The sequence below is a fragment of the Blastomyces gilchristii genome, assembly GCF_000003855.2.
Source record: "Blastomyces gilchristii SLH14081 genomic scaffold supercont1.19, whole genome shotgun sequence".
Classification (NCBI taxonomy): Eukaryota; Fungi; Ascomycota; class Eurotiomycetes; order Onygenales; family Ajellomycetaceae; genus Blastomyces; species Blastomyces gilchristii.
This window is the reverse complement of record NW_003101664.1, coordinates 602,975-629,006: the sequence shown is the minus strand read 5'-3', so window position 1 is coordinate 629,006 and position 26,032 is coordinate 602,975. Positions and strand designations below refer to the sequence as shown.

The window sequence follows — 26,032 nt, the reverse complement described above, 5'->3', positions numbered from 1 at the left end:
GGAAGAAAGATATCACACGTCACGTGCACACGCACGTCTGTCTCGCTGTAGCAGTATACTCTGTACGTATACGCGTTTAGTTCATGCTCCGTTTCTTTCTTTTTCTTTCTCTTCTTCCTTTCTGTGCTTGAGTTATGATCTCGTTGTTCTCAAATAGCAAGAAAGAATAAAATAAACAAAAAAAAAAAAAAAAAAGAATTAGCGTGTGGATAGTTAAATAAAGTTTCAGGGGTAGTTCGGCCTGTGATTTTTTGATACACCGATGCACAGTTCAGGGGACCAGGGGCAATTGATCAAAGAATGGGTCTCCTATATGATGAGCAACGTAACTGGAAAATCGTATAGCAGACAGGGAGTATTAAGGTAAATATGTACTGGGTATATGTATGTACGTATATGGGTTTGGTATGTTCAGAAAGGAGACACGTGGAATGAGTGGTTGGTGGTGAGTTTTAAGATGCGGCAATGAGAGATCAGCCGTAGGGGACTATTCTACGTACTAACTGTAATAGGAAAGAACGGTCTTGGCATGGTTGAGGAATCATATCATCACGTTCAGTTTAATTACCGCATGTGGTTAGACTGGTGGCAACATTGTAAATGCACTTACTAATTAATGAGCCAAAAAGAGTAGGAATATTAACTTTTGTGAGAGAAATGCTATACAATGTCTATCAGAGGGTGAAAAGAAATGGGCTCTATCTAACACACTTCTAGAAACGACAATGAGAAAGCAACTCTATGAACACTATCCATGGCATATAGAAAAGCAAAAAGGTTCTTTTGGAAAAATCAGGGAATATCCATCACCCTCTATCTATACATGCAATAGAAAAAGTTGCTCTAAAAAAAAGACCAGACAGTAGAAACGAACCAGGAAACGCACAGAAATGAAATGAAGAATAGTACATGCCAATTTTTATTTTTTTGAAAAGAGAGGGAACAAATGAATACAAACGAAACAAAAATCGAAGGGGAAGTTATTTGCGGACATGGTTATTTCAAACAAAAAGTAACAGCTTGTCTATCTGGTATTTCATTACTTTTCATCTTTTTTAAAAACAAAAGGAATTCTGATCCAAAAAAAAAAAAAAAAAGAAAAGAAAGAAAGAAAGAAAGAAAGAAAGCAAGAAAATTACATCCCGGATGAATCCGCTAGGGACATATGGAAGGTCAAATAGTGCGTTGCGACCAGGTGTTCTAGGAGGTAGGTATCGAGAGGGTTAAAGGAACGGGTAGGCGGTAAATTGAGGATAATCAAGGAAGAATTTATTTCAAGTCGATACCCTGAGTGGCGTTGAGGACGCGCTTGATGTCACCTGTAGAGAATAGGAACTCAGTAAAACGATTATACAAGGAAATTCAGAATGAGAAGGAACCGGGGAACATACCGTAGATAGCAAACTGGCCAGCAGTGATAGCACCAACCAGGAAGAGACGAGCACTAAGACCGCTGAAGCTGCCCTTGAGTCCGAGATCCTTGGCAATCTTGATCAAGCGGGACATGTTTCCTTCACCTGGAAGGCCTTCAGTCTTGTTGATTTTGCTAAGCATAGTGTCGGCAGGCTGGGAGATAACGGCGGAAGCAAGACCAGCGACAAGACCAGATCCCAAGTTGATTGAGGTCTTGGCGCCATTAGAGAGGGTATCCTTGTCGAAATGACGGTACAGAGCCTCGGAGACTCTCTCGAAGACGACGAACTTGGCCATAGTGTAGGGAACCCTTTAGAGAAATTAGTACAAATTAAATCAAAGCGATGTATGTATGCGCGGATGCTTTTGGGGTTGGGGAGGAGAAAGCTTACTGTTTCAAGAGGATAGGGCCGAAACCAGAGTAGAAAGCACCGATTCCTTCATTCTTCAAGATCTTTCCGAATCCACCGACAAGACCAGAAGCGAAACCAGGTTGAGAAACGAGACGGATACGAGTGGCCTCGAGAGGGCAGAGAGCGATGGAAGCGAAGAACTCAGCAAGAGCAGAGGAGGAGAGGTAGACAGCAGTTCTGTTCCTGGCGGCAGTCTCATAGCCAAGGAAGTCGATTGACTGCTTCTTGAAGAACTCGTAACCTCCGAACTTGAAGGCACCTTGGAGGAAGTAACCCGCAGCAGTAGGACCGAAACCGGCCAGGAGAGCGGCAGCTCCCTCATTCCGAACGACCTGTCTGAATCCTGCAATCATGCCTCTGTTGTAGGTCTGGGGTTCAAGCTGGATTTTCGTCTTGACACTGCAAGGCGATTGCCATTGTTAGCCTCGGGTAAACAACGGACAGGCGTAGAAAGGGGGTTACAACAAACAAGAAGAAGAGAGACAATGGGACTTACACGTCGACAGGTGTGAGGGCGCCATGGGTAGCTGAACAGCAGACAGCGCCAGCAAAGGCGAATCTTGCGTACAGGTTAATGCCGCTCAACTGAGGGCCCTGGGGGGTAGGCAAGGCTGGCTTTTTGACGCCATCCAGCTGGGCAGAAGGGGCAGCAGCAGCAGCCATTGTGAAAGGAATATACACAAACTAATAAGCGAGAGGTCGCGACAAAGAGGGAGGAGTGGAGGGGGGCCCGAAACGAGAGAACGGGGGAGGGTGGGATTATTATTAGTAGTATAATATGACCACAGAAAAGAAAGTGGAAAAAGTCTTTTATTATAAAAAGAAGATCAAAGTCCGCGATCGAGAGTTTTAAAGGCAAAGAGCCTCCGAAAACTTTTCACGACCAATCACGGAATAGCAAAATGCCGAGAGTTTCTCGTGGAGACACTAGCACCGTTAAGGACTAGCGGAACAGCTGCTTAGTCACCCTCGTTCCAGCACCCTCGCCGTCGATTGGCGGGACAACATGCAGGCTTGTACTGGAACTGGGCTTGGGGATGGACGAAGCATCAAGCATATCCAGAGGAAACAGCCGCATCAAACCTGGTCATGGCAGTATTCCAGGTCAGAGGAGGAGGTTGAAATGGTTTTGATATTGAGCGCAGTGGTGGCAACTCAGGGACTCCCGTCACTCAGTACAGGGGCGAGCCGTTCCGCGCTGCCCGATCTCTGGGCAAGTCTGGGCTGTTCCTGGATTTATTTTACCCCTTGGCCAAACCATCCATCGGGTGGTGGTGGCGACCAATGATGTCATCCGCGCGGCAGCCCCAAGAACCGCAACTCTTCAAATTCACTCATATATCACTTCGAAAAATATGTGAAAAAGATCAAAGAGACACATCAATGTGATGCCGAAGCGATCGATCAACGTTCGTTCTAGGGTTTTCTGAATTTAAGCTTTTAAGGAGAGGTATGTCAAAATATCATAGTGAAACCAAGATCCGCTAACTGGGCTTTCCTTCCCCCCATCATTGTCAATATTCAAAGTCCCCTTTCAATCAATCTCCTTACCCAATAAATACCAACATTACACACATATACATATATATCCAATTTAAGTCATCACCAATCCAAGACAGGATGTCAAAAAGGAAGAGACAAATCGACGCTATCATCACCTTACAAAGGGATAATGATGGGTCCAGTCACTCCAATATCCCAGCGAATGGCGACAGCATCATTGACACCAACATACTCAAGGGCAAAAAGTTGTCCAGCAGGGCAGTCGAACTCAGGATATCCATGGAATGATTGGATCCAGTCCGCGCTTCCCGGCGCTTCAACCTGGATACGGCCTTGATGGATATCACGGCTCCGCTGCGTCTCTGCCAGCGCGGCAGGGCGCCATTGAGAGACTGTCGCCGGGGAGAAGTCGTGCGTCGGTGGGTCGATGACGGTGAAAACGTCCGCCTGCTTGGACCCGCTGGAGACGTCGCGGGGCCACAGGTCAAATTGGAGCCTGCAGCGGCGGCCCTGGAGGTCGGGGGAGATGTCGAAGGTAACGATTGTGGTTGTCTCGTGTGCGGCGATGCCGTCTTTCACGACAAGAAGTTGGTCCTGTGGGTCTTCTTTGAGTTTGCCGCTTGAGACCCAGTAGCGGAATGTGCGGTGTGGGTAGATTTTGCCGTTTATTTGACGACTGGTAATGTCCCCAGCTGGGGAACTGGCTGGGGCAGCGAGGACTGCGGTTGCGGCAGCGATGAACAGTGTGGCGAGCTTCATGGTGGCTTGATGGATAGAACTTTTGGGGAAGTATCAAAAAAGGAGGCAGCTATATCGTGGATAAACACTGAAGTAAGCTGAAAACGAGCGTGATACGTTAACGGCGAGGAAGAGTAGATCATACACTGGTTAAATGAAGATAGAATGGAATGCTGAAAATGAAAAAGGAGGAAGCGGGCTCCAAGCTCCCATTTTATATACTTCGCAGTTCCCCAAGATTACCCCAATATAGACAAGCGAAGTAGAAGTACCGAGACCTCGCGGAATTCGCAAGCGGATTCCTTTACGTCGGCTAAATGTTATCGACATGTCATCGACGCCATACCCGAATAGCAGGGATCTGCACGCAGGGTCTCAAACTAAGACACAGCTCCATGCCCAAGCACACCCAAGCAGCCAACCTTGCCTTTAACCCTAGCCTATCGAATTTCGCGGATTCCAGCACCAGTGCAGCGCGTGATGGCTTAGAAAAACGAAGACTTACTTTTAGCCTCTCAGAAAGCTTAGTTACTGCGGCCAAAAGCAAAAGAAGTACCAGGACAATCACGATGGAAGGCTGCCGGCTCTCTATATCTCCCGAGGTTGGCATTTATTCCATCTTCTCCGCCCTTGGCCGTTTGGGTTCGGAGAAGGTGAGGCTAGTCATTCATGTCTCACTACAGTCCGCCGGAAGAAGTCATAAACTGAGCTGATAGCCAACCGTAATCAAGCACCGTTGGCTCTGCGGTGTCGGGTAGGAGAACAAACTCCAATTGACCACTCTTTAAAGCCAAAGGAATTTTTGAGCTGGAGAGTTGATTGGCACATGTTTCTCGAGTGATTATTTCTGATGTCAATGCATCCGTAGCGTCTATCTATTTTTGGCATGTACTGTGTCTCTTTCAGAGCACGAGGTGGAGTCAATGTTCCGGTGATCAATGTTCCGGTGATCAATGTTCGCTCGTTCTGTTCATTATTGCGTAGTTCCGACCACATACGGATTCGTTCATTGACAAATGCTACCTTCACAGCTGGGTTTTCAGCTTGACCTGCGCCAATTAATAGAACGAACTGATTTTTGGGAATCCATGGATACTGGAGGAAAGTTTTCCCCAAGTTAGCAAGTTCCATGGATCAACAATAGCTTCCGACAGCTTCCCCAGCCCCAGCCGATGATAGCTCTCCAACCCATGTCTAATGTTTCCCGCGGCCTTCAGAAATTCTTGAAAGGGCTAGCCTCTGATGATGGCCCATTCTTCGTATTCATCATGTCCTGTACCGGGACAGTCACAACAAACAAAGAGGATACCGACGATCGTTGTCTCAGTCAAGCAAGCGGAGAAAGAGTGGGTAGGGATACGAGGAAAGATGTTGTCGAGGTTGGAGGCAACCACCCCATGTTCAGCATCATCCTCATCCAGGCTAGCTAGGCAAACCTTATCGGGTAAGGAAGGGGCTTTTGAGTTAGGGCTGTGGCATCGGAATTACAGCCACCGGCGCCGCTGACACTGATTGACCACGTATCAGGTACTCCTGCGAAGGTGGGAGGGAGTACTTGGCACACATAGCAGCAGGGTTGAGTGGAATGGTGGGTGAGGAGTGAGCTGGTAGTTGAAGGAAGGTTGTGTGTGGGGACCGAGATATAAGGTTCTTGCGTGGCGGGGAGGCTGAAAATAGCGACCGATCGATGGAACCAGAGTGGCTACAGACAGGCATGGACGGACAATACTTGGTGGATAATGTGTTTTTTTGTTCTTCCTGTCTTTGAATCATTACTAACAAAAAATATGTTCGAAGTGGAATAAGTAGAATGTCAGAACAGACACACACATTATTCCAACCGTCTATAGACCCAACCACTTTACATTGTCTATGTGTTTCAGAAGCACTGCCATTAATTGCCAGCAAGCATTGAATTCAGTGTGTTGCATCAATCATTCTAGCACTTAAATTCTGGCTATCTATCTAATAACTAACTTACGTACATACACATATGTCCATGAAGCATTTCATCAATTCATAATCCAGCTCAAAAAGAAAGATCCTGCACAGAACGACGCAGAAATAGCAGCTAAAGCTAAACAGCAACAATAATAGCCATCCTTCCTCCAAAACAATTGGGGGGCAACGAGGTAAAAATCCCAGTGCAACCGATGTGAAGTTTAAAGCAACAGACGCGGATTGATGGGACGGTAGGGTAGGCAGGGATGGTAGACTTGACGCAAACAAGTACATATTTTAAATTCAAAGTCAAAAAGAAAAAAAGATATCGCTTCATTATGGGGTAAAATCAAATGCTCATTGCGCTGGCCAAGGAAAGAAAATGAAAACAAATGAGAAAAAAAAGAACAAATGAAAGAAAGTAACACGCTATATCATGTCGAAGCAACGAACAACAATGGTGTCTCATCGTCAGCCGTAGCTGTGTGGGCTGGTTAAGGCAAATGAGACTGTAATTATGCCTCAGCTGGCATCCTGACACACTCAGGAAGTGGCGCAGGATCTGCTGACTGTGTTTGCTGTCGTTCCAGTTCCTCTGCTCTTTCTTGCATCGTAGCCTGCGGTGACGGTTTTATGGTTTCTGCCGATGGGTTCTCAAAACTTGTTGATGATGAGGCTGGTGTTGATGGTTGACATCCTACGGCTAACGATTCTTGCGCTGGTTCTATGATTTGATCGCTGGATGTAGAGTCGCGGTCTTTAGTCGGTTGTATGGGCTGGGGTGGCATGGTTTGAACTGATGAACAAACGATGTTGTCATGCTGGCTAGGAGATGGTTCGTTTGGTTGGGCTGCTACTGTAGGTTCCGATACGACTGGTGGCTGTAGCTGGGGCTGTACGGAGGATTCAATGGACTGAGCTTCGCTTTGACAGCGATGTGCAGCGCGGTTCGGAGTGGGTTGCGATGCGTGAGTTTGCTGTAATTGCATACTATCAACAGATGGTATTCCGAAATTGGGACTTCCACATGCTGGTGTAGGGTGAATAACCCTATCGTCCGCCACGGAGTTCAATGGAAATTCCGGCTCAATAGACGCTATAGTAGGGGAAATGACGATTGAGGGCGGGCTGTGTTCCATAGCTATTGGTGTCGATATATCTGGCTGAACGAAATGTCGTGGACTTGTTGTGGGGTGGACAACAGTGCTCTCTTGCCTCGCCATGCTAATTGATAGGTAGAGGACAAGGACGCTGAGGAAAGCAAGCGCAACATTCCGTCTATCGCTAGCCAGCACGCGGATATAATTTGCACAGAGAGTCTGCAGATCTATCTCACTGGGTTTGGTGTGCCCATTGGCTCGCCCATGCTCGAATGTCCGTGGCTCTGGTTGCTCAAAGGAGGGCGGAGGTGAAGACCGGTCAAAATCAGATTGAAACGGAGGAACTATATCATCATCTTCAAGCCCATCAATGGCCTCCTGTGTGGGTGGCGGTGATTCTCCGTAAATTTCTCGCCTCCGCTTCTCCTCCTCCGACAAACGTCGTGCCTCCTCGAGTTTCATCTGATCCTCTTCGGTAATTCTCCGCTCTAGCTCCCGTTTAATTTCAACTGGAAGCGCCAATCCAACCTCGACATCGACTTTTTCCATTTCTCTCCACGCTGCCGCCCAAGCACCGGCTCTCATAAGACCATTGGCGGCATACACTTTGATCTCCCATTTCCGCTTCTCCCCTTCTAAATGCCGAAGTACCCTTGCGCCACAATCGGCGCATTTTTCCCCCTCACATCCATCGCTCGAATCCCCGCAGTCCTCTTTCGCCCCGGACGTCCAGTCTGCATCATCTGCATTGTCTGCATCTTCCCGACCAAGGAAATGGCCGTATCCCAACCTTGGCCGAACAAGCTCTAGACTCTCCAATAACCGCTCCTCAAGCAAATCATACATTTCTTGAGGATGTGATATCAGCAACCCCCGATACCTCAGTACACCTGAGTTGACAATTTTATCCTCCAACAATTTCCACCTCGCCCAGTACTTCTCTGGCAGCACCTCCTGGAGAAGCTGTGCACTAGGTGTTCCCATGCCCTGTGGTAGTGATAGAGACGGTGGTAGTAAAGTACAATGGAGAAGAACGAGGGGGTACTCCTTTTGTACTGGCTCCTCCTTCGCCCGGGGTGATTTATAATTCCGTTTAGCAGACGGCGGTGTCGAGACAAGCGAGTGCATGGACATCCCCGACACACTCTGGCATGAATGCCCACGACCACCACCTCGATGCCTCCGAGATCGCGAAGGTGTGAGATCATCGTTGTCGTACCCGTATCCATACCCATTGTATTCTTCCTCATCGCCCATTTGCATCGCGCGGACCGAACTCGGGTGTCTAAACGGTGAGTCACGATCTCGCACGCCAGGCGCAACCTTTGAAAGCCGGGAAGGATATTTGCTCTTTTTAGACCCGGTGCTATTCACGGGCGAAGGGTCGTCACTATTGCCCTCTAAATAATGTTGCATATAATGCCCACGGAAATTAGAGGGTGTTATGGTTCCGTGGGAATCGTGCTTTCCTGATGGATATACGACGACTGAACCCGGTAAGGAAGATATGGATGAGCGGCTGGATGTTGACCTTGCGGCGTGTCGGCCCTCTTCATCGAAATAGTCTTCATCGCTAGTAAAAGTGGCCGAGGGTTCGGAAGACGAGGAAGAGGAATGAGGGCGTTCGTGATGATGATGATCGTACAAATTGGGTTCAGTGCCCGAGATAAATGTGTCTGCTTGGACTGCGGCAGCTGGATCTTTCTCCTCAAGCAGCTGAGATTCTCCCTCATTAAGAGCGGATGATGGCGAGCGAGCGAGTTCGTTACTATCACGGGCCCCTGCGTCTGAAGCATCCGATGCTGCCGGTTCTGGAGCCAAATCTGCCATGGCCTCAGTTCTGCGTATATTTACTCGATGCGATCCAGCCCCGCGCTTTCAACGGATATCACTACTTCGGAGTTTGATTGCTCCCTCCCCAACAGTTTCTGATGTTTGTTCTGGTTCGTAGAGATATGCTCAAGAATTCCGCGGTGCACAAGATCGATCGTAAATTGTGCGCACGGAGAAATATACACAACCTGCCAAAATAAAGGTCCTCTTGAAAATAATGTTCAAGTTTTGATCATAAGCTTTGCTCATAATTTAGTCCACGCCGACAACAAAAGCAAAAAACAAAAGAAAAAAGTGCAAATCCTGAAAATTAGCCGAATAGTGATAATGATATCTTTTGTTGATATTGCGTAAATATTTAAATTCCCAGCTGATATCGAGTCGAGGGAGAAAATGTTCTTCAAGTAGTCAGATAAATGTCGGATTTCCCTCTGTTTGGAGGAGGTTGGGGGTGATGCGCGTTGTGGGGGGCAACCAGTACAGTACAGAAATTATGTGGCAGGGGCCCGAACCACACCGGATTGGTAACTAGAAGTCGTGAAACGGCTTTTTAGTGCAGCCAATGACCGAGCTTGCCTGATGTTCCCCTCCCTCCCTTTGTTCATGAACGACGTGGGCAAATCAAACCAGACAAGGATGAGGCGGGAACCGATGAGATGGGTCCGAAGTTCCACCAACCACACGGGATATCCCTATCCATATAGTGTCACATTACAGACCAGAAGGGAGAAAAAAAAAAAAAATTAATAGTAAGAAGGCCAGGGAGATGCAAGCGGTCGTGATGTATATAAATTAAAATCTCGCGCGCAAACTCAAGAACTAACGCGGTGGGGATGAATAGAAAGTACACATAGAGGGACCAAAACACTGCAACCAACCAAAGAAAATCGGTATGTGCATTTTTATATGTACTAGAAATCAAAAATTGAAACATTGAGGGGTATAAGTACCCATACCCAATCATTCGCCTAACCAAATGCCTATGCGCCAGCCCTCGTCGAAAGAGAATGACTAGCTTAAAATACTAGCAATATATAATAGAGATGATAACATGGAAAAGAAAATTATTCAAAATAACAGTGGCGTACGGCGAATATGTATTATAAAAAACCAAGAAAATCAGATGTGATAATTATTTAAGCAGAAGGGGGAGGCCGCCCCTCTCCCCCATCGTCATCTGGATCCATCATGGGGCGATACCCCTGATGTTCGCCAAAATAACTCATCACGTCCGGCGGTAAGTATTCTAGCCAAGGAATGAAATCTCCATCAAACGAAAACGGGAAGGCAGCTTGATCTTGCAACGCATTCATGTCGACATCTTGACTCTCGATCGTCATTATTCCGTTATTGCCACCTAGGTTAGTATTGGCATTTGACATTAAGGGAGTATTAAGCGTAGACAGGCGACGGTTCTCATTTCGAGCGGGGCCCATGGAGGGCTGAGGGACGCTATAGTTGTACGAGGTGGCGGTGTGATCGCGGGCGAGATACCCTGTGCTCAGGTCGCTATGAAGTCTCCCCGTTGGACTTTCAGTCTGGACGACAGGGCTCGGAAAACCGGAATTTCCAGCTAAGCGGTACGAGGTGTTAGCTGAAGCTATATCATTCGACGTAACTTCGGAATATTGTCCGGGCGAGGGATGTGTGTTTTGATGGTGTGCCGATATGAGATTTTCAGCGCTGTGTTGGTAGTGGCTTGTGATTGGAGGGTAACGGGCAACTGTCCCAGAGGGAGGGTTATTTTGAGAGGTTGCGGGTTGGTATTCGCCCTGATACTGGGGGTTGAGACTTGGGGAAGCACGGAGCATGGAGATTGGTTGGGGTGGTGGCATCTGATAGAGGAAACTTAGATTTGGTTGTGCCGAATCCGTAGCTCCTGTCAATGCCCAACCGATGGCTAATGCAAAATGGGTTAGCGAGCGAGAGTAAAATGATTGGGAAGAGATTAACATACCCTGGCTTGGATCCATTTTCGGTGACCCAACAGGTCCAACAGTCGCCTGGGATGAATGATGTGAAATTTCGACAAAAGCATCCGATGCCCCAGAGATCGGCTCTGGGGAATCCTGTCGTGTCCGCTTCCACCCCGGCGGAGCTGCTCCGGAGGTTGCCGTTGGCCGTGGTTCAGCGGCATTTTCCATATCTTCGTCCGTGTAAAGTTGCGGATCCCCAATTCCTTTTGCCTTTTGGTCAAGAACGGTTAAAATGTATCGAACACCTTCCCAGTATACTTCCAATGATTTGAGGGCTTTGTAGCAACGCTGATAGTTTTCTTTTGCTGCAGTCGCTAACAAGATGTGTTTCGCAATGGAGTTTCGCTCTGACGATGCAGATGGTTCAACAGGTGGCAGAGTAAATTTGCTAACCGGGGGACCGGCAGAGGATGTAGGGGGAGATTCAGTCCGAGATGATGGCTGGGAGTAAAAGGCGCTCTCCATTAGAAATGCACAAGCAGCAATATATATTGGTTGGCTAGTGAAAGGATTTCCAATAAAGCTTTTGGCATCAATAAGCTCAGCAAAAGCCAAAATGTCGGCGATCGTTTTTGCAGATGACATTGATAGCTCTCGGCTATTTGGAAAGAGCTGTTGAATACGCCCACCAAAAGAATGGAGCAACGTTGGCTGATGGAGAAGCACAATCAAGGTATGAAACCACTGCAGCTGTTAGCGAAGTCATTAATAATAAATGATAGATCTCTCATATCACTTACGAAATGAAGTAAAATGAAATTGGTCCCTTCACCAGCTTTCACATAGTCCTGGAAATTAGCAGCATTGAAATGAAGCTTTGGCGAAAGTCGTTGATAGATACCTAGTTCAATATTAGCTGCAGTCATGCAACTGAATAGTGGAAGGTAAGTTACCTGTTAGGTTGCTTTCCATGCTAGCTAAGCGCTTTAATATATCAGGAGTGACATGGTTGACTTCTTTTATCGCATTCAAAAGATCAGTTATCCTGCCATAAAGATGGATAATTCTCATAAGAGGTGGAAATGGGCCCGGCCAGCCATTAGAGAGTGCAGACTCCGATTGCAATGGGAAGAAAATTTCAATATCATCATCCCGTAGTGTGACTGGTCTGCCAGTTCCAGACGAGATAACACGGTCTAGGAAAAAAATGGCCCAAAAGGAATCCACTCGTTCGCGCTCTTTGGCTCGGTCAGCGGATGTTGCAAATTTACCATCGTCATCAGGGCTGATGAGTGGTTCAGCTTCGTTTTCCAGATGAGCGTCATTGTAACTATTTCCATGGCCAGAAGTAACACATTTTGGAGTCAAGCCTGTTCGTCCGTATCTGAATTTCATCCCCTCTAGTTTCTGCATTCCTAAATCCTGTGCCATTCTAATGGATATGCCTAAATACATCCATAGTCCACTATCATGATTCGATCCGAACTCGAGGTAGGCAAGTAAGAGGCACGCCTGCACTACAGTTAGAGTCGGGAAGGAGAGAGCTTCAACGACCGCACACATTGCACGATGTGCAAATGGTTGTCCTTGATGGGCATGATTTCGTTCACTGTTTGTGGATATCTTAGGTTCGATGCTCTGGGCCTGTAATGTCAGGAGCGGATGAAGCGAGAACCTTGCCGCCATTGCACATACGGCGTCGACTAGAATTGGTTCCACCCGTTTTTCTCTCAGGTCTCGGAGAAATCTATCGCGCTGTAGAAAGGGAAAATTACAGCCAAGGTGGGTGAAGAACACCTCGCACAGATGGGATATTAATCCACTAACTGGTAGGTTATCGTCAGGGTAATAAAACGGGATGCTATGGGAACGAGATTCCGTTGAACATAAAGATGTTGATGCTGCCCTATCCGAGATTTTCGGGCTTCGAATAGACGAGAGGGATTCTGGATAGGAAGCATTAGTGTATTCGGATGGGATATCAAGGCGGCTTGAGCTGATCTCACCATTGGATAGCGACGGATTGCTTTGTTTTGACTCCCTAACACGGACGACCTGTTTCCAGGATGGGAATCAGAGAAACCCTATATAATTTAAATATTGTAACCATACCATCTGTTTATAGCCAGGGACAATTGCAGTGGGTCCGAAGTAACGAAAGTAGGGTACATGGGTGCGACTGCTCTCAAGGAGCAAAGATCGATCTGCTCTGTCATATTAATACGAAGCTGTGACTAGCTAAGAAGAAGCACGCAAGGAACGGGCGATTAGCTTACTACTTTGAGGGCTTTCAACAACTGCAGACTGCCTACGTCCGTTTTGGGAAGGCTGCTGATCTCGTGGTGCAGAAACTGGGCTAGGATCTGACCGAGCCGCGGTTACAGGCGCATTCGGCTGCAACCCAGATTTCGATGTCTGCGGCGAAGCGCTTGTCGCATCATCTCGACGTGTGGGCGCGGTATCCGACTTCGTAGTTTTGCGGGTATTTAACGTGGCAGCGGGGTCTTTGTATCCCAAGCAGTTGTGGCCATAGTCTGAACAAGTTTTGCAAACTGCACTCACTCGGATTTAGTCACAGTACGAGAACGCATTTTATTAGGGCCCAGAGCATATTGGGATAAATCAATAATTACCTGGTCGTTCCCCAGAGCATCTAATCTTCCGTTTCCGACAAGTTTTGCAGCTATAGCGAACGAGGCGCAAGTGTTAGCTTTGAATGGATCAGGGACAAAAGGTAGCGGAAGCTTGTTGCAGAGCAACACTAAAAGAGGGGGATGACCAACGCAGCAGCGACCCTGCGCCTCTTTGTTTGAGGCTGCCCATCGGTAGAAACGAAGCGGATCTGTCGCGGTTGAGCAACCTGTTTGCCGTGAGAAGACAGGCTCATTGCAAGCGGACTGACAAGCGCATTTGGCGGACACGCGGCATCGGGCTCGTCGCTTTCACGAGAACAGGGATCGGGGTGGCCAATCGCGACCAAGGGAAGGCAAAGGCCTAAAGAGACACATCCCAGATGAGTATACCAAACGGGGCGGATGGTTAGTCACATCGCCGGGATATAGAATGATTGGAATAAATATATCCGGGCGATGAGGTTGTGGTGGTCGTGGCAAGTCACCGCGGCGAAACGACTGGGGTAAATCAGATAACTAAGCGGCCGCGGCTACTGAAGGGTCTTGGCATTCGGGAAGTGATTTGTATTGCCGGCACCCAATACCAAAAAGAATAAAATAGATACATAGATAGATAGATATTGCTCCCAGCAGGAACAGTATGTCTATGAAACTGAAAAATGTGGAAGACGATGGACTTAAGTCTATGGATATGCCTAGCAATAAATAAATATAATGTATGCTCCAAAATTTCAAAATCCAATCCGTCTATTGAAAACGAAATGAAAAAAGAAGAGAATGAAAGAAAAGGAAGGAAAGCAGCCAGCCATAGTCTATATACGCGGCGGATAACTGCTAGTAGCCGATGCTGGAGTTGCCTGGTCTACTGAAGGTCGTGGAATCTCCATTATAGTCGTCGCTCTCATGTATGATATCCCACCAAGGCGGGCAACAGGTCGTAAAATAGTAGGATCGAGAAGGCTCCGCTCGTCATTTATCGCATCCTCTCGCGCCCAAAATCTTGTACCCTCTAATATCACCATCACACCGCTCTTCTTCCCTGGGTTCGCCCGGCTCTCCCACTCCTTCGTCTCCACAAGTTTCGCCTCAATCGAGAATATCGACTCCTTGACTCGGGGAGCCTTGACAGTTGTGCACGGCGCGGTGTGCAGTCCTGACAGTTCGAATTCGGACACGCCATGTGGCACGTTAATAGAGCAGTGATTGACAGCTTCGAGGTGATGTTCGCTGACTGTGTTGACAACGCACTCGCCTGTTTCTAGGATGTTGCGGAGAGAATCCTTTGGTGGATTTGGTTCCCCTGTAATTCCCACGACGATAATAGGAGGATCAAAGTTGACCATCTGCGTAAAGCTGAAGGGGGCAAGGTTTACAGTCTGCCCGTCCTTCGATCTCGTGCTTAATAGACCAATTGGTCGAGGCACGACGGCCGAGATCATGAGTTTGTAATTGAGGTTGGGTGACCGGCCCATTTCGTAGGGGTCGATTTCAACATGGTTCTTCTCGAGACTGGCTTGGTTATCATTTCCTCCTTGTCCTTGTTTCCAATGGGGATTGGGGGATTTGGTGAAAGTGAGCGGGGCCGAATGGTCGAAATCGGGCCGTGATGCTTCGACTTTGGCGAATGGGGGACGGATGCTACCCATTCTTACTAGGGAACATGGGGTTTATTGCTATAAGAAGCAGGATGCGTCGCAACGCCTTAAATGCAATACAGACGTCGATTGTCAATGGGCTGTCTATATGGCTTGTAGTTGTCACTATTCTCGATTTTCGGCCATGGTCCCACCCACCATGCGCAAGGTGGGGGTTTGCAAGAGCCTTTTTGCCGGGTGTGGGTGTGTGGGGAGCCACCGAGTTCATCAGAGCGCATTGTTCCCATCTGATTCCAAGCTTCATTTCTGTAGTCTGAAACGCCAAAATCAGGCGGTTGGGCCTAATACTCTTCACGGACGAGTGAAAAGAGAGCCCCTTTCCTACGATTGTTAGCCCCGCAGTTCGGTGGGCAACCATCGGCTCGGATCCGAGGTCCAAGGGATCAAAAGACACGGATGATATGTCCACTCAACCCCAACTTAAACCCTATATTGTCAGGTCACGTGATCTGGCTTACTAATCCTTCCACCATATAACTTTCCACAAGCTAGCAACCTTTCAATCACACAAGCTTTACACCTTCCACATATATATGATGATGATTCAAATTGAAGAAGCCATCACCGCTAAAAATATAGTAGAATTTCGATGTTGTGCATAACTCATTGATGTCATAGTTTCCGTAGGGGTGTTCGACGACATATATATGCCCGAACATTTTCAGCCAAAACGTAGTTCCATTGAGATTATCCCGAGGAAAGAAAATATACTATGTAAGCGAAAGCAAGATAAATTAAATATGATCATGCTTTCAACGGCGCAACGCAGAAACAACCCCCACGTACTCAAAAAGGGCCCACAGAGTCCAGTATCTTGTTGTTACACTGTATGCTTTACCGCCGCTCGCACAATCGTCACACCAGACAAGCAATCTTTCAGCATCATCTCTTGTAGAATCCGCCCAAACAGCGTGAGTATTAGGAGTCCAGGCACATACAAGAGACGGGGAGAGTGAAACCACTGCTCAAAAAATTTCGCGACGGAGGGATCATTCACCACCGTAGCGGCCCATTGAGTAAGTATTGTCCTTTTCAATTCGACACAATCCCTTTTAAATTCGTCATGTTTCCCCTTGATAGCTGCATCAACGACATCTTTTCTAATCATACCAACCCACCCCTGAAACGTACATGTAAGTAAGACCCTTATATCTATTATATCAGTCGTGGCAAAGCACTTACCGCATTCGGATTTATGCTTTCAGCTCCACCACTTCCTCCGAATTGTTGTCCCGCAATCGGTCGCCCACCGCTTGCTGTCCACTTGCGGAATTCCTTTTGTGATGCCTTGAGCTCTGCCTTCAAGGATTCGATATCCTTGGCGTGGGACTGATTGCTTTGCTCAAGGAGCTGATTCGTCTTTTCCAACCGGGCAACTTTATCTTTAAATTGCATATCAGGAGGGTCCTGGCAATTCCAGGTGTCATCAGCTTCCCATAAACATTCAGAGTTCTGTACAGAATTCAAAGTGATTTACCTTGAATGATTCGGCCGCTGGGGGAGTCCGTTTAACCTCGGACGCGGGGATCGTCTCCAGAAGCTCCCTCATGTGGGCGGTTGCTGTGACTGCAGCGTACGGTTGCCACTCCTTGTTCTTGTGGGAATCTGCATAATCACATACACCTCGGATGACTAGGCAGGGGAACTCATCCATCAGGCCTGCGGCCTCCATCTCCACGCAGATGACTCCGAGTTCATCGTATAGCTTATTTCAAGTGATGATGTCCTTGATAACCATATTGGAAGATCCGATGGTACCATAGTGGACTTCAGGGGAGTCTTCATATCGTTCCTCGCGGTTAACAAGCCTACTTGGATCGCAAGCCCGGCATGTGCTCATTTTCTCGGGGTGGAAATATGTTGCTTCGAATAGCAAATCCTTGGAGCTTTTTAGGTCATTTTGAGGAATTTGTTCACTTCCTTGTCTATAGTGTCTTGCCCGCAGCTTTTCCACAGTTCCTAAAAGCAAATTCGGAGGCTTGGACAACGCTCCTGTCCTCTCAAACCTTCCATCCTTGTAGATCTTGCCTCGATCAAACTGGACCACTCCACCAAACGTATCCGTAGGCTTGCCTACCACCACATCTCCAAGCCGAATATCATGTTCTCCATCAACAGGGATGCCGCCACCAATTCCCACTAGCAATCCAAATCTAATTGACTTGAAGTCATTTAGGGTCTATGTCACCACTATTACCGCAGGACTAGTCCCCATTCCAGACAACACAGCAATAACTACATTATACTATCCTATTTACCCAAACGTATAGATACTCTCGTCCCGGCCCATGGCAATGGTCGGGTGGGTATCATCTAGCATGCCTTCAACCGCGGCCATTTCGATGCCCATCGGGCAGATGATCGCAACGGTGTATGAATCCGGCGTATATTTCGGCTTTATCAGCTTTCCAATGTTCTCTGCGGTGAGGGTAGATCAAGAACGAATAAGAATGTGCCTAGACTATTTCACTCATCGGATTTTCAGGTTGGAGGATAATTATCTGACGTGTTTGGTAACTGTAGGCAGAGAAAATGAGGTTTCAAGTGAGAATTGATGCTAGAGGATGATTATATACAGCCATCCTGCGCTGAAATGATCAATCTGAGAATTGACAACCACGCCTATGCCAGACTGACACATCCCACAAACGTATGATCGGTATCTAAGTAATAAGGCGAGCTGATATTGACAACTCTCACGTTATGTATGCAGATGTGCCCAATTCTGATCCCGGCAAGCCGAGATAATTCATGGCTCTATGCCTTTCTTGCGAGATTTTATTCGGATTGAAAATATCCGTATTTGTCCATAGAACTCAATTCGAGATTAACGAAGGGCTTGATTTGGCAATACTGGGGTCGAATATCCCGCTAACAAATCGGGTCATAGTGGGAGCGGGACTGATTTCTCGTGTTTGCAAATTTATGCACCCTCTTTGAATTAACTATACCCCAATGTATGGTTGAGGTCTAGTGATTGGCTCATGATTGTAGCTTGTATGGCATGGGCAAAAGGTAGCAACTTCACATATTCGACACACGATGGACAGTACCTGCGGGGGTACAAATAGTAAGGTTTTCTCCCTGAGATAGTTCGCTGATCTAAATATGGAGCCATATTGCTCTCAAGACAATAGACATTCCACTGTAGATACATATATATAATGGTACGCGCATGTCGAATATAATTTTAGAAGAGACATTGTGCCTGAGTATTTTGCCGCGCGCCTAGCCATAATAACTCAGCTCAGCCGAACCTTGGCGCGGATCCGTTCTGGGTGAAAGAACGCGCCAGAAGCGATGCCGAACTTCAACCAGCTTCACTCTCCAACCTCCAGCCATCCGCTTTCTCTTTTCGTTACATCTTTCTATTTATTTCAACAGTGTCTGCTCTGGTGTTTGGGATTTGTTTTCTTTGTTTGGCTGCCTTCTGTTCTTTATTCTCGTTGTCTGGATTTCCCTTATCTCTTCCATCCAACCTATGATCACCTCCTTCATCTCGCAGTAATACTCCTTTATTGCTCGAGTGAACCTAACATCCTCTAGCGAATCATCATACTAGGGACCGCGCGGTCTCACAGCTATGGCTGCGGCGCCGGTCAGACAGTGGGGAGTAACTCCTCCGGTATCGAACGCCTTGCCCACGCCAGCAGAGATCGCTGCGAACGAGGATTTAACCGCTGAGCTAAAGCGACAAAATAACTTCGAAGCGCCGGCAGAGACTGAGCGGAGGTATGTATCTAAACGATGGCTATTGTCTTCTTTTTGTCTTCTTCTTCTTCTTCCTCTTCTTGATGAACTAGAGTTAACTCGATTTCCTCTTTAGAAAACAGACATTACAACTAATCCAGCGGGTGACAGTCGAATTCGTGAAGGTGGTTAGTCGGCGCAAGGGTTTATCGCAGGCAGCTATCGATGTTGCGGGAGGGAAGATATTTACATATGGCAGTTATCGGCTAGGCGTATATGGTCCAGGTTCGTTATCATTTCATTTGTAGCCCCATCTGACCTGCTGAGATGGTATACACTAATGTTTCGGTGGTCATGCGGTAGGTTCTGATATTGACACCCTGGTTGTTGGCCCAAAACATGTGTCTTTCGAGGACTTCTTTTCCGATTTTCCTCCCGTTTTAGAAAATATGGCACCTTTGGGTGCCATTGAAAAATTAACTCCTGTTCCAGATGCTTTCGTTCCGATCATTAAGATTGAATTGTCCGGCATCAGCATCGATCTTATATATGCCCGTCTCCTCGTCCATTCCGTGCCCCTGAATCTAGACCTGAAAAATAAGGATCTGCTACGTGGGTTAGATGAGAAAGAGATAAGATGTGTCAACGGGACACGGGTGACAGATGAGATCCTAGAACTTGTCCCCCAACAGAAGACATTTCGGCTTGCGCTACGCGCCATTAAGCTTTGGGCACAGCGTATGTAGCATTCACCTTTATTCCTACTGTAAGATACTTATACTGTGCTTTTTTTTTAGGACGAGCGATTTATTCGAACATCGTAGGATTCCCCGGAGGCGTTGCATGGGCTATGCTTGTGGCCAGAGTCTGCCAGCTTTATCCCCAAGCTACCGGATCAGCGATCGTGGGAAAATTTTTCCGCATAATGAATCAATGGAAATGGCCACAGCCAGTGTTACTAAAGCCTATAGAAGAAGGCCCGCTCCAGATGAAAGTTTGGAACCCGCAGGTGAGCCTGATTTCCACTGCTCTAACCATTGACAAGGTTCGCTTAGACATGCGTGTTTAGATTTACCACGGCGATAAATATCACTTGATGCCCATAATTACACCTGCATATCCATCTATGTGCGCGACTCACAATGTTTCACTATCGACGAAAGCTGTCCTGCTTCGTGAGCTAAAACGCGGTGGGGATATTGCCGACAGAATATTCGTTGGGCAATTGACTTGGAACGACCTTTTCACTCGCCACACATTCTTCTCGCAGGACTATAAGTATTACCTCAGTATCACTTCAGCAAGTCGAAGCAAAGATGCACAATCTGTGTGGTCTGGCCTTGTGGAATCTAAGCTACGACATCTGGTCGGAGCACTTGATAGGAAATCTTCGATTGAAATTGCACATCCGTTCCCGAAGGGATTCGAACGGATTCATATATGTAAGGACCAGAAGGAGATCGCAGAGGTGATGGGCGGATCAACGAAGTACCAGGCGAAAGGCACGAAGACCGAAACTACCGACGAGACGAACGATCCACAACACACTGCGGCTTCTCAAAATGGTGGCGGGGCTATTCCCATGCGGGAAACAGATCAGCCGAATGGAGATAATGGCTGTACACTCTACACGACAACTTATTACATTGGACTTGAAGTCAAGCCTTTAGTTCCAGGTAGGCATTCCCACAACTTACCATGATACAACTGACTCTCGAAGGTGCTGCAAGATCGCTAGACATCTCGGCCGACACGCACATATTCAAAAGTACCTGCACTTCATGGCCACAGTACCAGCCTGGCATAAATGATATTAATATTACGCACGTCCGCAAGTGCGTTACCTGCTCCTTTCCTAAAGCATTTGTTGGACCATTACTGATACCAGTCCTAGCTACGACCTTCCTGATGATGTCTTCCAGCCTGGAGAGGTGCGACCATCTCGACCGAAGAAGAAGGTCGTGAAAAAGTCCGAAGCGACCGCACAAAAGAGAAGCATTCACGAGTTGGACGTAAGTTAGCCGCCTTGGAAACAAACTACTAACCCTACCAGCAGCAAAATATTTCGCTATATATTGATATGTGGTCTTTCGATCTCGACGGGATCGGAATGAGTTTCGCCGCTAACACTAACTCTATACAGAATGAAGAGCCAACCGAATACCCTGCGAAACGCCGTGCATCGAATGGCATACCATCTGCCGCAGCTCCTGCATAATAATTCCCAGTTGTCACAAGGGTATTGGATGAGAAGATTTTCAAACCTGGTTTTGATTTTTTTTTTCCCGCCCTTATCATTCTTAAGCTGACAGTCGCGAGGTAGACCCAACTTGGCCCTTATAATCCAAGGCCCAGGACTGGTAAATCTTGCGACAGCCAAAGACCCAATACGTAGTCTACTACTAACCGCGCCAGCCGTTTTGTCGCCATAGATTGAGTGTGTCAGTCGACCCTCGTATCGGGAAGTAGGAGAAGAGATCATCAGATACGACCCATCCTTTTCTTTGCAAATTCCTTTACTTTATTCTTCACCACTTTCTCTTACGTGGCTTTCCTACAGTTCTTTTTCAGTTTGTCCTCATCCCGAACCAGATCTCCTTCAGCTACTGTGGTTCTTGGAGAATGCACCAAGGGTTCATTGTTTTGAGCTGCTTTTTGTCTTTTTTATTGTTTAACCTTTCCGTTGGGACCACCAGGTCCATATCAGGAACCCACTTTTATTTTTTTATCCCCGCAATACTGTTGTTGTAATAGCTTCTTCCAGTTGTATGTACGTACCTAGGGGTGACATTTCTTTGTCCCACTTTCCCTTCCAGATAGTCACTAGGCATTTCTAGATTTAGGCAGATAATCAAAGAACTTCGTCGGAGCCTACGGGCTCCACCGAAAACAATCATGAAAGTTGTTCCGTGGTTAATTTTGAGTAAATTAATTTTTTAAGTTGATCATGCATTTGTGCGTCATAGCTCCTCTTGTCTTTCCTCAGCAGCATCACGGTTGCAAAAACACTCACTTTGTACCGGTTAACACGTAGCCCCAAAGTACTTGCATATCACCATTCACAACTAGTCCATATTATGGCATCAGCTCTACCCATAATTGACCTCCGTGCCTTTAGCACAGTGGAGGAGCTTGCGCCAGAGCTCATGAGGGTCGGGAAACACGCCGGTTTTTTCTACCTTACTGGCCACGAGTTAACAGACAATGTTGCGAAACAAAATATTTGATCTAGCAGATGACTTCTTCAAGAATACTAGCAAAGAGGAGAAGATGAGGTTTGCGGGCGGTGGAGGCTTGGTATATTGGCTCGTTCTTGAGTTAACCCCTCGTTCATCATAGCTTACTTGCGATTTAGGGACACGGGTTTCCGGGATGAGAAGTAAGTAAAGACGATATCATATCCGGTTCCTGGATTTTGCTCCTCTTAAAACCCGCTGTCTAGATACAGTCGCCGAACATGTCATGGTTTTATTTTCGAGTAGCCTAGCTGGTAAAGGTCATGGATATTTAAGAGTCGTATTGTCTTACGAATCCCGATGCTGGGTTGAGACAGTCGCTATCCACAATTCTGAATGAGGGAAAGACAAGAATCGCGTACGGAGTAGTTTTGTGGGAAATGGGAATCGCTTACTGACCGTTTAAATACTTCAGACATTCGACCAATATAAGTTTGGAGATATTTGCCTGACAGTACGTTGAACAACTGGTTATTTATTTAGCTCTCTCGAGATTATATATCGAAACACCACGAAGGTGGTGAAAGCCGGCTGCGCTCGATACATTATTAATAACCTGCAATCCAGAAGAGCACCCAGGGGACTTCAGAAGGGGTCGAAGACGATATAAGAAGAGCAGGCGCCCATACTGATTATGGCTGAATCACACTCCTTTTCCGTCAACCTAGTGATCAAGGGGGTCTACAGGCCTTGATAAACAATGAATGGATCGATATCCCATGCATCAAAGATGCAATTGTAGTAAACATCGCTGATGCATGCACTCGAATTCTAGGCTTGCGGCCGCTTGTGCTCCACAATCCGCCGTGTGGCGTTTCCTCGGAACGAGAGTGAGAACACAGACCGGCTCAGCATGCTATTCTTTGTGCAGCCGGATAGAGATGTCCTTATGGAGCCAATATTGCCAGGGGAAGCTGACCAGGAGGAGTTTAAGGACGTGCTAAGGCGTAGGGGTTATCCGAGTGCGAGGCCTCTGACGGCTGAGGAGCATTTGACACAAAGGCTACGAGCAACTTATGGTTATTAAATGTTTGACTATGCACGCAACACAAAGCGAATATATGTCAATCTCATTTATGTCCTTCCTGCTTTTGAGCCTATTGTTATGCATTGCTGCAGAAATTACTTTTCTTCTCATACTTGCTACATGTTCATTTTTGTACCTGTCAGGTGTGTGAAAGACAGGGAGGAGGACTAAGCTACTTACTGGCGGCGGATCAAGCTGAGGTTTTTATTAACTAACCCCCTGACCTGCTATAAGAGATAGAGAGGCAGAAAGATTATCTTACGGCGAGGAAAGGTATCGTAAACACCTATGCTGTAGCTCCCAAAACTTACATCTGCCTATTGAGTAAATGGTTATCAAGGTATATTGCGTATATAGAAGTGAGAGGATTCCTCGGGCCACACCCGCTCTAAAACGGAGGGTAGTATATTCAATGTTCCAGTCCAGCCCTCAGTCGAAGATACCTCAAAGGAAAGTTTTACAACTTCGATCCCTGCCCACTGCCTCTAGCGTGCTCATTCTGTATAGCGCTATCAATAATGCACATAGCCTCAAACAGGTCATTATCATGCAGCCTAGGGGTAATGACCTGGATGCTCAGGGGTGAATCGAGGTAGACACGTCGGTCAACGGTATTGGAGTTCCCTGTTTTGCAAATCTCGTTAATAACTTAATCATAAATGGGCTTTACTAATGCTGCAACGGAAGCACAGCCAATAACCAGAAAAGAAGAAAGGATAGGATAGTAAAAAGTCAGAAACATACACAGCTCCCTATTCCTCTTGTCCCAATTCGATAGCACCTTCCCATCCATCTCCTTCCCAAGCTCGAGATCCGCTTCTGTGAACTTCCGCACCGGCACGGCTCCGGCGGCATAATCAAGCAGAACCCAGCTGGATGTGTATCCGACGGCGTTGTAGCGGTCATGCTCGGGAATGGGGTGTGGGGCAATGGGGTGGATAATCGCATCCACTTTCCTCATTCTAGATTGCAAGCCCGAATCGGACGACGATGACAGAGTCCACATCTTCATCATCTCCTTCTCTATCTCGGACCTACGGCCCTGACTCGCGTACGCCTGTGCAAGCGTTCTAGGAGTCCCGCGCTTAAATCTCGTCTGCAGCCATGGGATGAGAGGCTCCGAGGTAGATTCTAGGATATCAGCCATACCGCCCGCCCCATCCAGGCCCATCAGCTCGTTTGCCACGCGCTGGCAGTCGCCCAGTACGGCGGGAATGGGGATCTCGACGACTTCGACGCCAGGGACTTTGCGGAGGGCTTGTGCTACTTCGTTCAGGACTTTGGCAATGGGTGGCAGCGGCCGGATGCGTCCATCGGACGGAAGGATGCCAATGGTGAATTTACGCGGTTGCGTTAATGAGCGTTGCGTCTCACTGACGCCCCATTGGCCGGGGATACAATCTTCACCGTACAGCTCTGCTCTCGGCACAATTTCTCTCATCAGAGCGTCTATATCTGCCATCGATCGTGCAATCGGACCAGCAACAGGCTGCAGGCCAACTCGCGTCTTGCCAGGCACACTCCCGCTCAACTGGCCGCCAAACGGGACCCGGCCCATACTTGGCTTGAAGCCATAAATCCCAAGGCACATGGCTGGGATGCGGATGCTGCCGCCGATATCAGTGCCGAGGCCTATCATTGAACCTCTCATGGCAACTAATACACCCTCGCCGCCAGAGCTGCCTCCTGGTGTCAGTTTGCGGTTCAGAGGGTTCAGAGTGCGGCCGAAGAGATTGTTAACGCTGTCAAGGGCGCCGAGAGTCTGGGGGATGTTGGTCTTTGCAATGATTATGGCGCCTAGGTCGAGCAGCAGGTCCACCAGTGGTGCATTTTCAGTCGCAGGTTTGAATGCAAGAGCCGCTAAACCAGTGGTTGAGTCGATGCCTTTGATGTCGTAGGTGTCTTTGACGGAGATTGGGAGACCGTGGAGAGGGCCCATGGTTTTACCCGTGCGTTTGAAATGGGCATCTAGTTCTGAGGCGCGAGCCAGGGCTTGTTCAAATAGGGGCTCTGTCAGGCAGCGGGTGAGTTGGTGGGAGATTGCGGCGCGCTGGAGATGGTTAGCTATATATTATTTCAAAAGGCCATATCTGTAAACTTCTATGAAGAGTATGAATTGGAAGGAATAGTGTTGTAACCAACCAAGGCGAGATGTAAGTAGAGAGGGTAGGTATATATATGGTCATCGAAACCTCCATCCAGGCAGAATATGTAAATGAAAACGAATAAACAAAAAGGAAAAAAAGGAAACCAACCTTGCAAAACGCCTCTGTAACCTCTCTAGCAGATAGCTTGCCCGTGGCAATCTGCTGCAACAACCCCTCAATGTCCCATCTCTCCGTAATTTCCAGCTCCTTCGGGTTCAACACACCACATTTGCGTGGCACATCCATCACGTTAACCGCATCATACTTGTTCGTGACTATGACAGACTCTTCGGCGGACAGCATTCCAGCAGGGATCCATTGACTGGAGAGACGCCATTCTCTAGGAATACGAGATTCGAGCTGCGCAAGCTTCTTGCGGGCAATGGCCTTGTAGGCAGGTTCAGCGGACATGGTTGGTGGGATAGTGGATTTGTTTGCTCTACTTTATCTCTTCCGGTTTCTGTTGTGTTTATTGAAGTAGTTAGGGGGTTTGTGAATATGGCATTATCATCTGTGTTTCCAAGTGATAAGTTGGAATACACGGTTTGTTTTAAAAGATGCGGAGATAGCTGAAAATTAAAGAGGGGAATTCATGGGTTTCCAAGGCTATATTGCCGGCACCACTGCGGAGTCGGTTGGATAACTCCTGCAAATGGCCGAACCCGAGCAGAAGAGCTGGCCAGGGAGCCGCGCCAGCTCGATATATCTACACATATTTTACGGCCCAGGTCGGTCTTTGAGTCTTAGAAACTTACATATAATGTTGCTTCTACGCTTCCTTTATTTT

At 47.4% G+C, this 26,032-nt stretch overlaps 11 protein-coding genes across 11 annotated transcripts; 3 read left to right on the top strand and 8 right to left on the bottom strand.

Annotated features, from left to right (window-relative positions):
• Positions 1 to 1,269: 1,269 nt before the first annotated feature.
• Positions 1,270 to 2,489, bottom strand: BDBG_07492 (mitochondrial phosphate carrier protein; the record flags this gene model as incomplete). The annotated part of the gene is made up of 4 exons (XM_002622044.2): positions 1,270 to 1,319; positions 1,392 to 1,723; positions 1,806 to 2,225; positions 2,323 to 2,489. The coding sequence occupies 4 exons, from the start codon at positions 2,487 to 2,489 to the stop codon at positions 1,270 to 1,272; spliced, it is 969 nt and encodes a 322-aa protein (XP_002622090.2).
• A 996-nt stretch (positions 2,490 to 3,485) lies between these two features.
• On the bottom strand, positions 3,486 to 4,088 carry BDBG_07491 (uncharacterized protein; the record flags this gene model as incomplete). The annotated part of the gene is made up of 1 exon (XM_002622043.2): positions 3,486 to 4,088. One exon carries the CDS (start codon positions 4,086 to 4,088, stop codon positions 3,486 to 3,488), a length of 603 nt encoding a protein of 200 aa, XP_002622089.1.
• A 548-nt stretch (positions 4,089 to 4,636) lies between these two features.
• BDBG_17622 (uncharacterized protein) lies at positions 4,637 to 5,497 on the top strand (the record flags this gene model as incomplete). Its single annotated transcript, XM_031725303.1, has 2 exons — positions 4,637 to 4,720; positions 5,285 to 5,497. The coding sequence occupies 2 exons, from the start codon at positions 4,637 to 4,639 to the stop codon at positions 5,495 to 5,497; spliced, it is 297 nt and encodes a 98-aa protein (XP_031580208.1).
• A 1,026-nt stretch (positions 5,498 to 6,523) lies between these two features.
• BDBG_07490 (uncharacterized protein) lies at positions 6,524 to 8,938 on the bottom strand (the record flags this gene model as incomplete). Its single annotated transcript, XM_002622042.1, has 1 exon — positions 6,524 to 8,938. The coding sequence occupies one exon, from the start codon at positions 8,936 to 8,938 to the stop codon at positions 6,524 to 6,526; it is 2,415 nt and encodes an 804-aa protein (XP_002622088.1).
• A 1,139-nt stretch (positions 8,939 to 10,077) lies between these two features.
• Positions 10,078 to 13,744, bottom strand: BDBG_07489 (C6 transcription factor; the record flags this gene model as incomplete). Its single annotated transcript, XM_031723113.1, has 9 exons — positions 10,078 to 10,841; positions 10,899 to 11,601; positions 11,658 to 11,758; positions 11,811 to 12,803; positions 12,864 to 12,912; positions 12,970 to 13,061; positions 13,134 to 13,409; positions 13,491 to 13,540; positions 13,641 to 13,744. The coding sequence occupies 9 exons, from the start codon at positions 13,742 to 13,744 to the stop codon at positions 10,078 to 10,080; spliced, it is 3,132 nt and encodes a 1,043-aa protein (XP_031580207.1).
• Positions 13,745 to 14,302: 558 nt separating this feature from the next.
• BDBG_07488 (flavoprotein oxygenase) lies at positions 14,303 to 15,363 on the bottom strand (the record flags this gene model as incomplete). The annotated part of the gene is made up of 2 exons (XM_002622040.2): positions 14,303 to 15,141; positions 15,210 to 15,363. 2 exons carry the CDS (start codon positions 15,361 to 15,363, stop codon positions 14,303 to 14,305), a joined length of 993 nt encoding a protein of 330 aa, XP_002622086.2.
• Positions 15,364 to 15,669: 306 nt separating this feature from the next.
• BDBG_17621 (uncharacterized protein) lies at positions 15,670 to 16,817 on the bottom strand (the record flags this gene model as incomplete). The annotated part of the gene is made up of 3 exons (XM_031725302.1): positions 15,670 to 16,265; positions 16,328 to 16,552; positions 16,623 to 16,817. 3 exons carry the CDS (start codon positions 16,815 to 16,817, stop codon positions 15,966 to 15,968), a joined length of 720 nt encoding a protein of 239 aa, XP_031580206.1. The 3' UTR covers positions 15,670 to 15,965.
• Positions 16,818 to 16,856: 39 nt separating this feature from the next.
• BDBG_17620 (uncharacterized protein) lies at positions 16,857 to 18,333 on the bottom strand (the record flags this gene model as incomplete). The annotated part of the gene is made up of 2 exons (XM_031725301.1): positions 17,404 to 18,333; positions 16,857 to 17,298 (listed from the first exon to the last, which is right to left on the bottom strand). Exons 1-2 carry the CDS (start codon positions 17,493 to 17,495, stop codon positions 16,857 to 16,859), a joined length of 534 nt encoding a protein of 177 aa, XP_031580205.1. The 5' UTR covers positions 17,496 to 18,333.
• Positions 18,334 to 18,361: 28 nt separating this feature from the next.
• On the top strand, positions 18,362 to 21,748 carry BDBG_07486 (poly(A) polymerase). Its single transcript, XM_002622038.2, has 8 exons — positions 18,362 to 18,877; positions 18,972 to 19,120; positions 19,199 to 19,573; positions 19,633 to 19,844; positions 19,905 to 20,511; positions 20,556 to 20,670; positions 20,730 to 20,847; positions 20,979 to 21,748. Exons 1-8 carry the CDS (start codon positions 18,729 to 18,731, stop codon positions 21,051 to 21,053), a joined length of 1,800 nt encoding a protein of 599 aa, XP_002622084.1. The 5' UTR covers positions 18,362 to 18,728; the 3' UTR covers positions 21,054 to 21,748.
• Positions 21,749 to 22,039: 291 nt separating this feature from the next.
• BDBG_07485 (uncharacterized protein) lies at positions 22,040 to 23,215 on the top strand (the record flags this gene model as incomplete). Its single annotated transcript, XM_002622037.2, has 5 exons — positions 22,040 to 22,132; positions 22,175 to 22,214; positions 22,278 to 22,387; positions 22,487 to 22,525; positions 22,847 to 23,215. 5 exons carry the CDS (start codon positions 22,040 to 22,042, stop codon positions 23,096 to 23,098), a joined length of 534 nt encoding a protein of 177 aa, XP_002622083.1. The 3' UTR covers positions 23,099 to 23,215.
• Positions 23,110 to 26,030, bottom strand: BDBG_07484 (fatty-acid amide hydrolase). Its single transcript, XM_002622036.2, has 3 exons — positions 25,354 to 26,030; positions 23,843 to 25,148; positions 23,110 to 23,722 (listed from the first exon to the last, which is right to left on the bottom strand). The coding sequence occupies exons 1-3, from the start codon at positions 25,654 to 25,656 to the stop codon at positions 23,556 to 23,558; spliced, it is 1,776 nt and encodes a 591-aa protein (XP_002622082.1). The 5' UTR covers positions 25,657 to 26,030; the 3' UTR covers positions 23,110 to 23,555.
• Positions 26,031 to 26,032: the final 2 nt, after the last annotated feature.

What these genes read in the sequence shown, in the direction of transcription:
- BDBG_07486 (XM_002622038.2), top strand. Translation starts at nt 18,729, where the DNA reads ATGGCTGCGGCGCCGGTCAGACAGTGGGGAGTAACTCCTCCGGTATCG. An exon ending in CCGGCAGAGACTGAGCGGAG is followed by an intron (nt 18,878 to 18,971) that starts GTATGTATCTAA and finishes TTTCCTCTTTAG; the next exon opens with AAAACAGACATTACAACTAA. An exon ending in CATTAAGCTTTGGGCACAGC is followed by an intron (nt 19,574 to 19,632) that starts GTATGTAGCATT and finishes CTTTTTTTTTAG; the next exon opens with GACGAGCGATTTATTCGAAC.
- BDBG_07484 (XM_002622036.2), bottom strand. Translation starts at nt 25,656, where the DNA reads ATGTCCGCTGAACCTGCCTACAAGGCCATTGCCCGCAAGAAGCTTGCG. An exon ending in TTACAGAGGCGTTTTGCAAG is followed by an intron (nt 25,149 to 25,353) that starts GTTGGTTTCCTT and finishes AACCATCTCCAG; the next exon opens with CGCGCCGCAATCTCCCACCA. An exon ending in CAAGAGGAATAGGGAGCTGT is followed by an intron (nt 23,723 to 23,842) that starts GTATGTTTCTGA and finishes TTTGCAAAACAG; the next exon opens with GGAACTCCAATACCGTTGAC.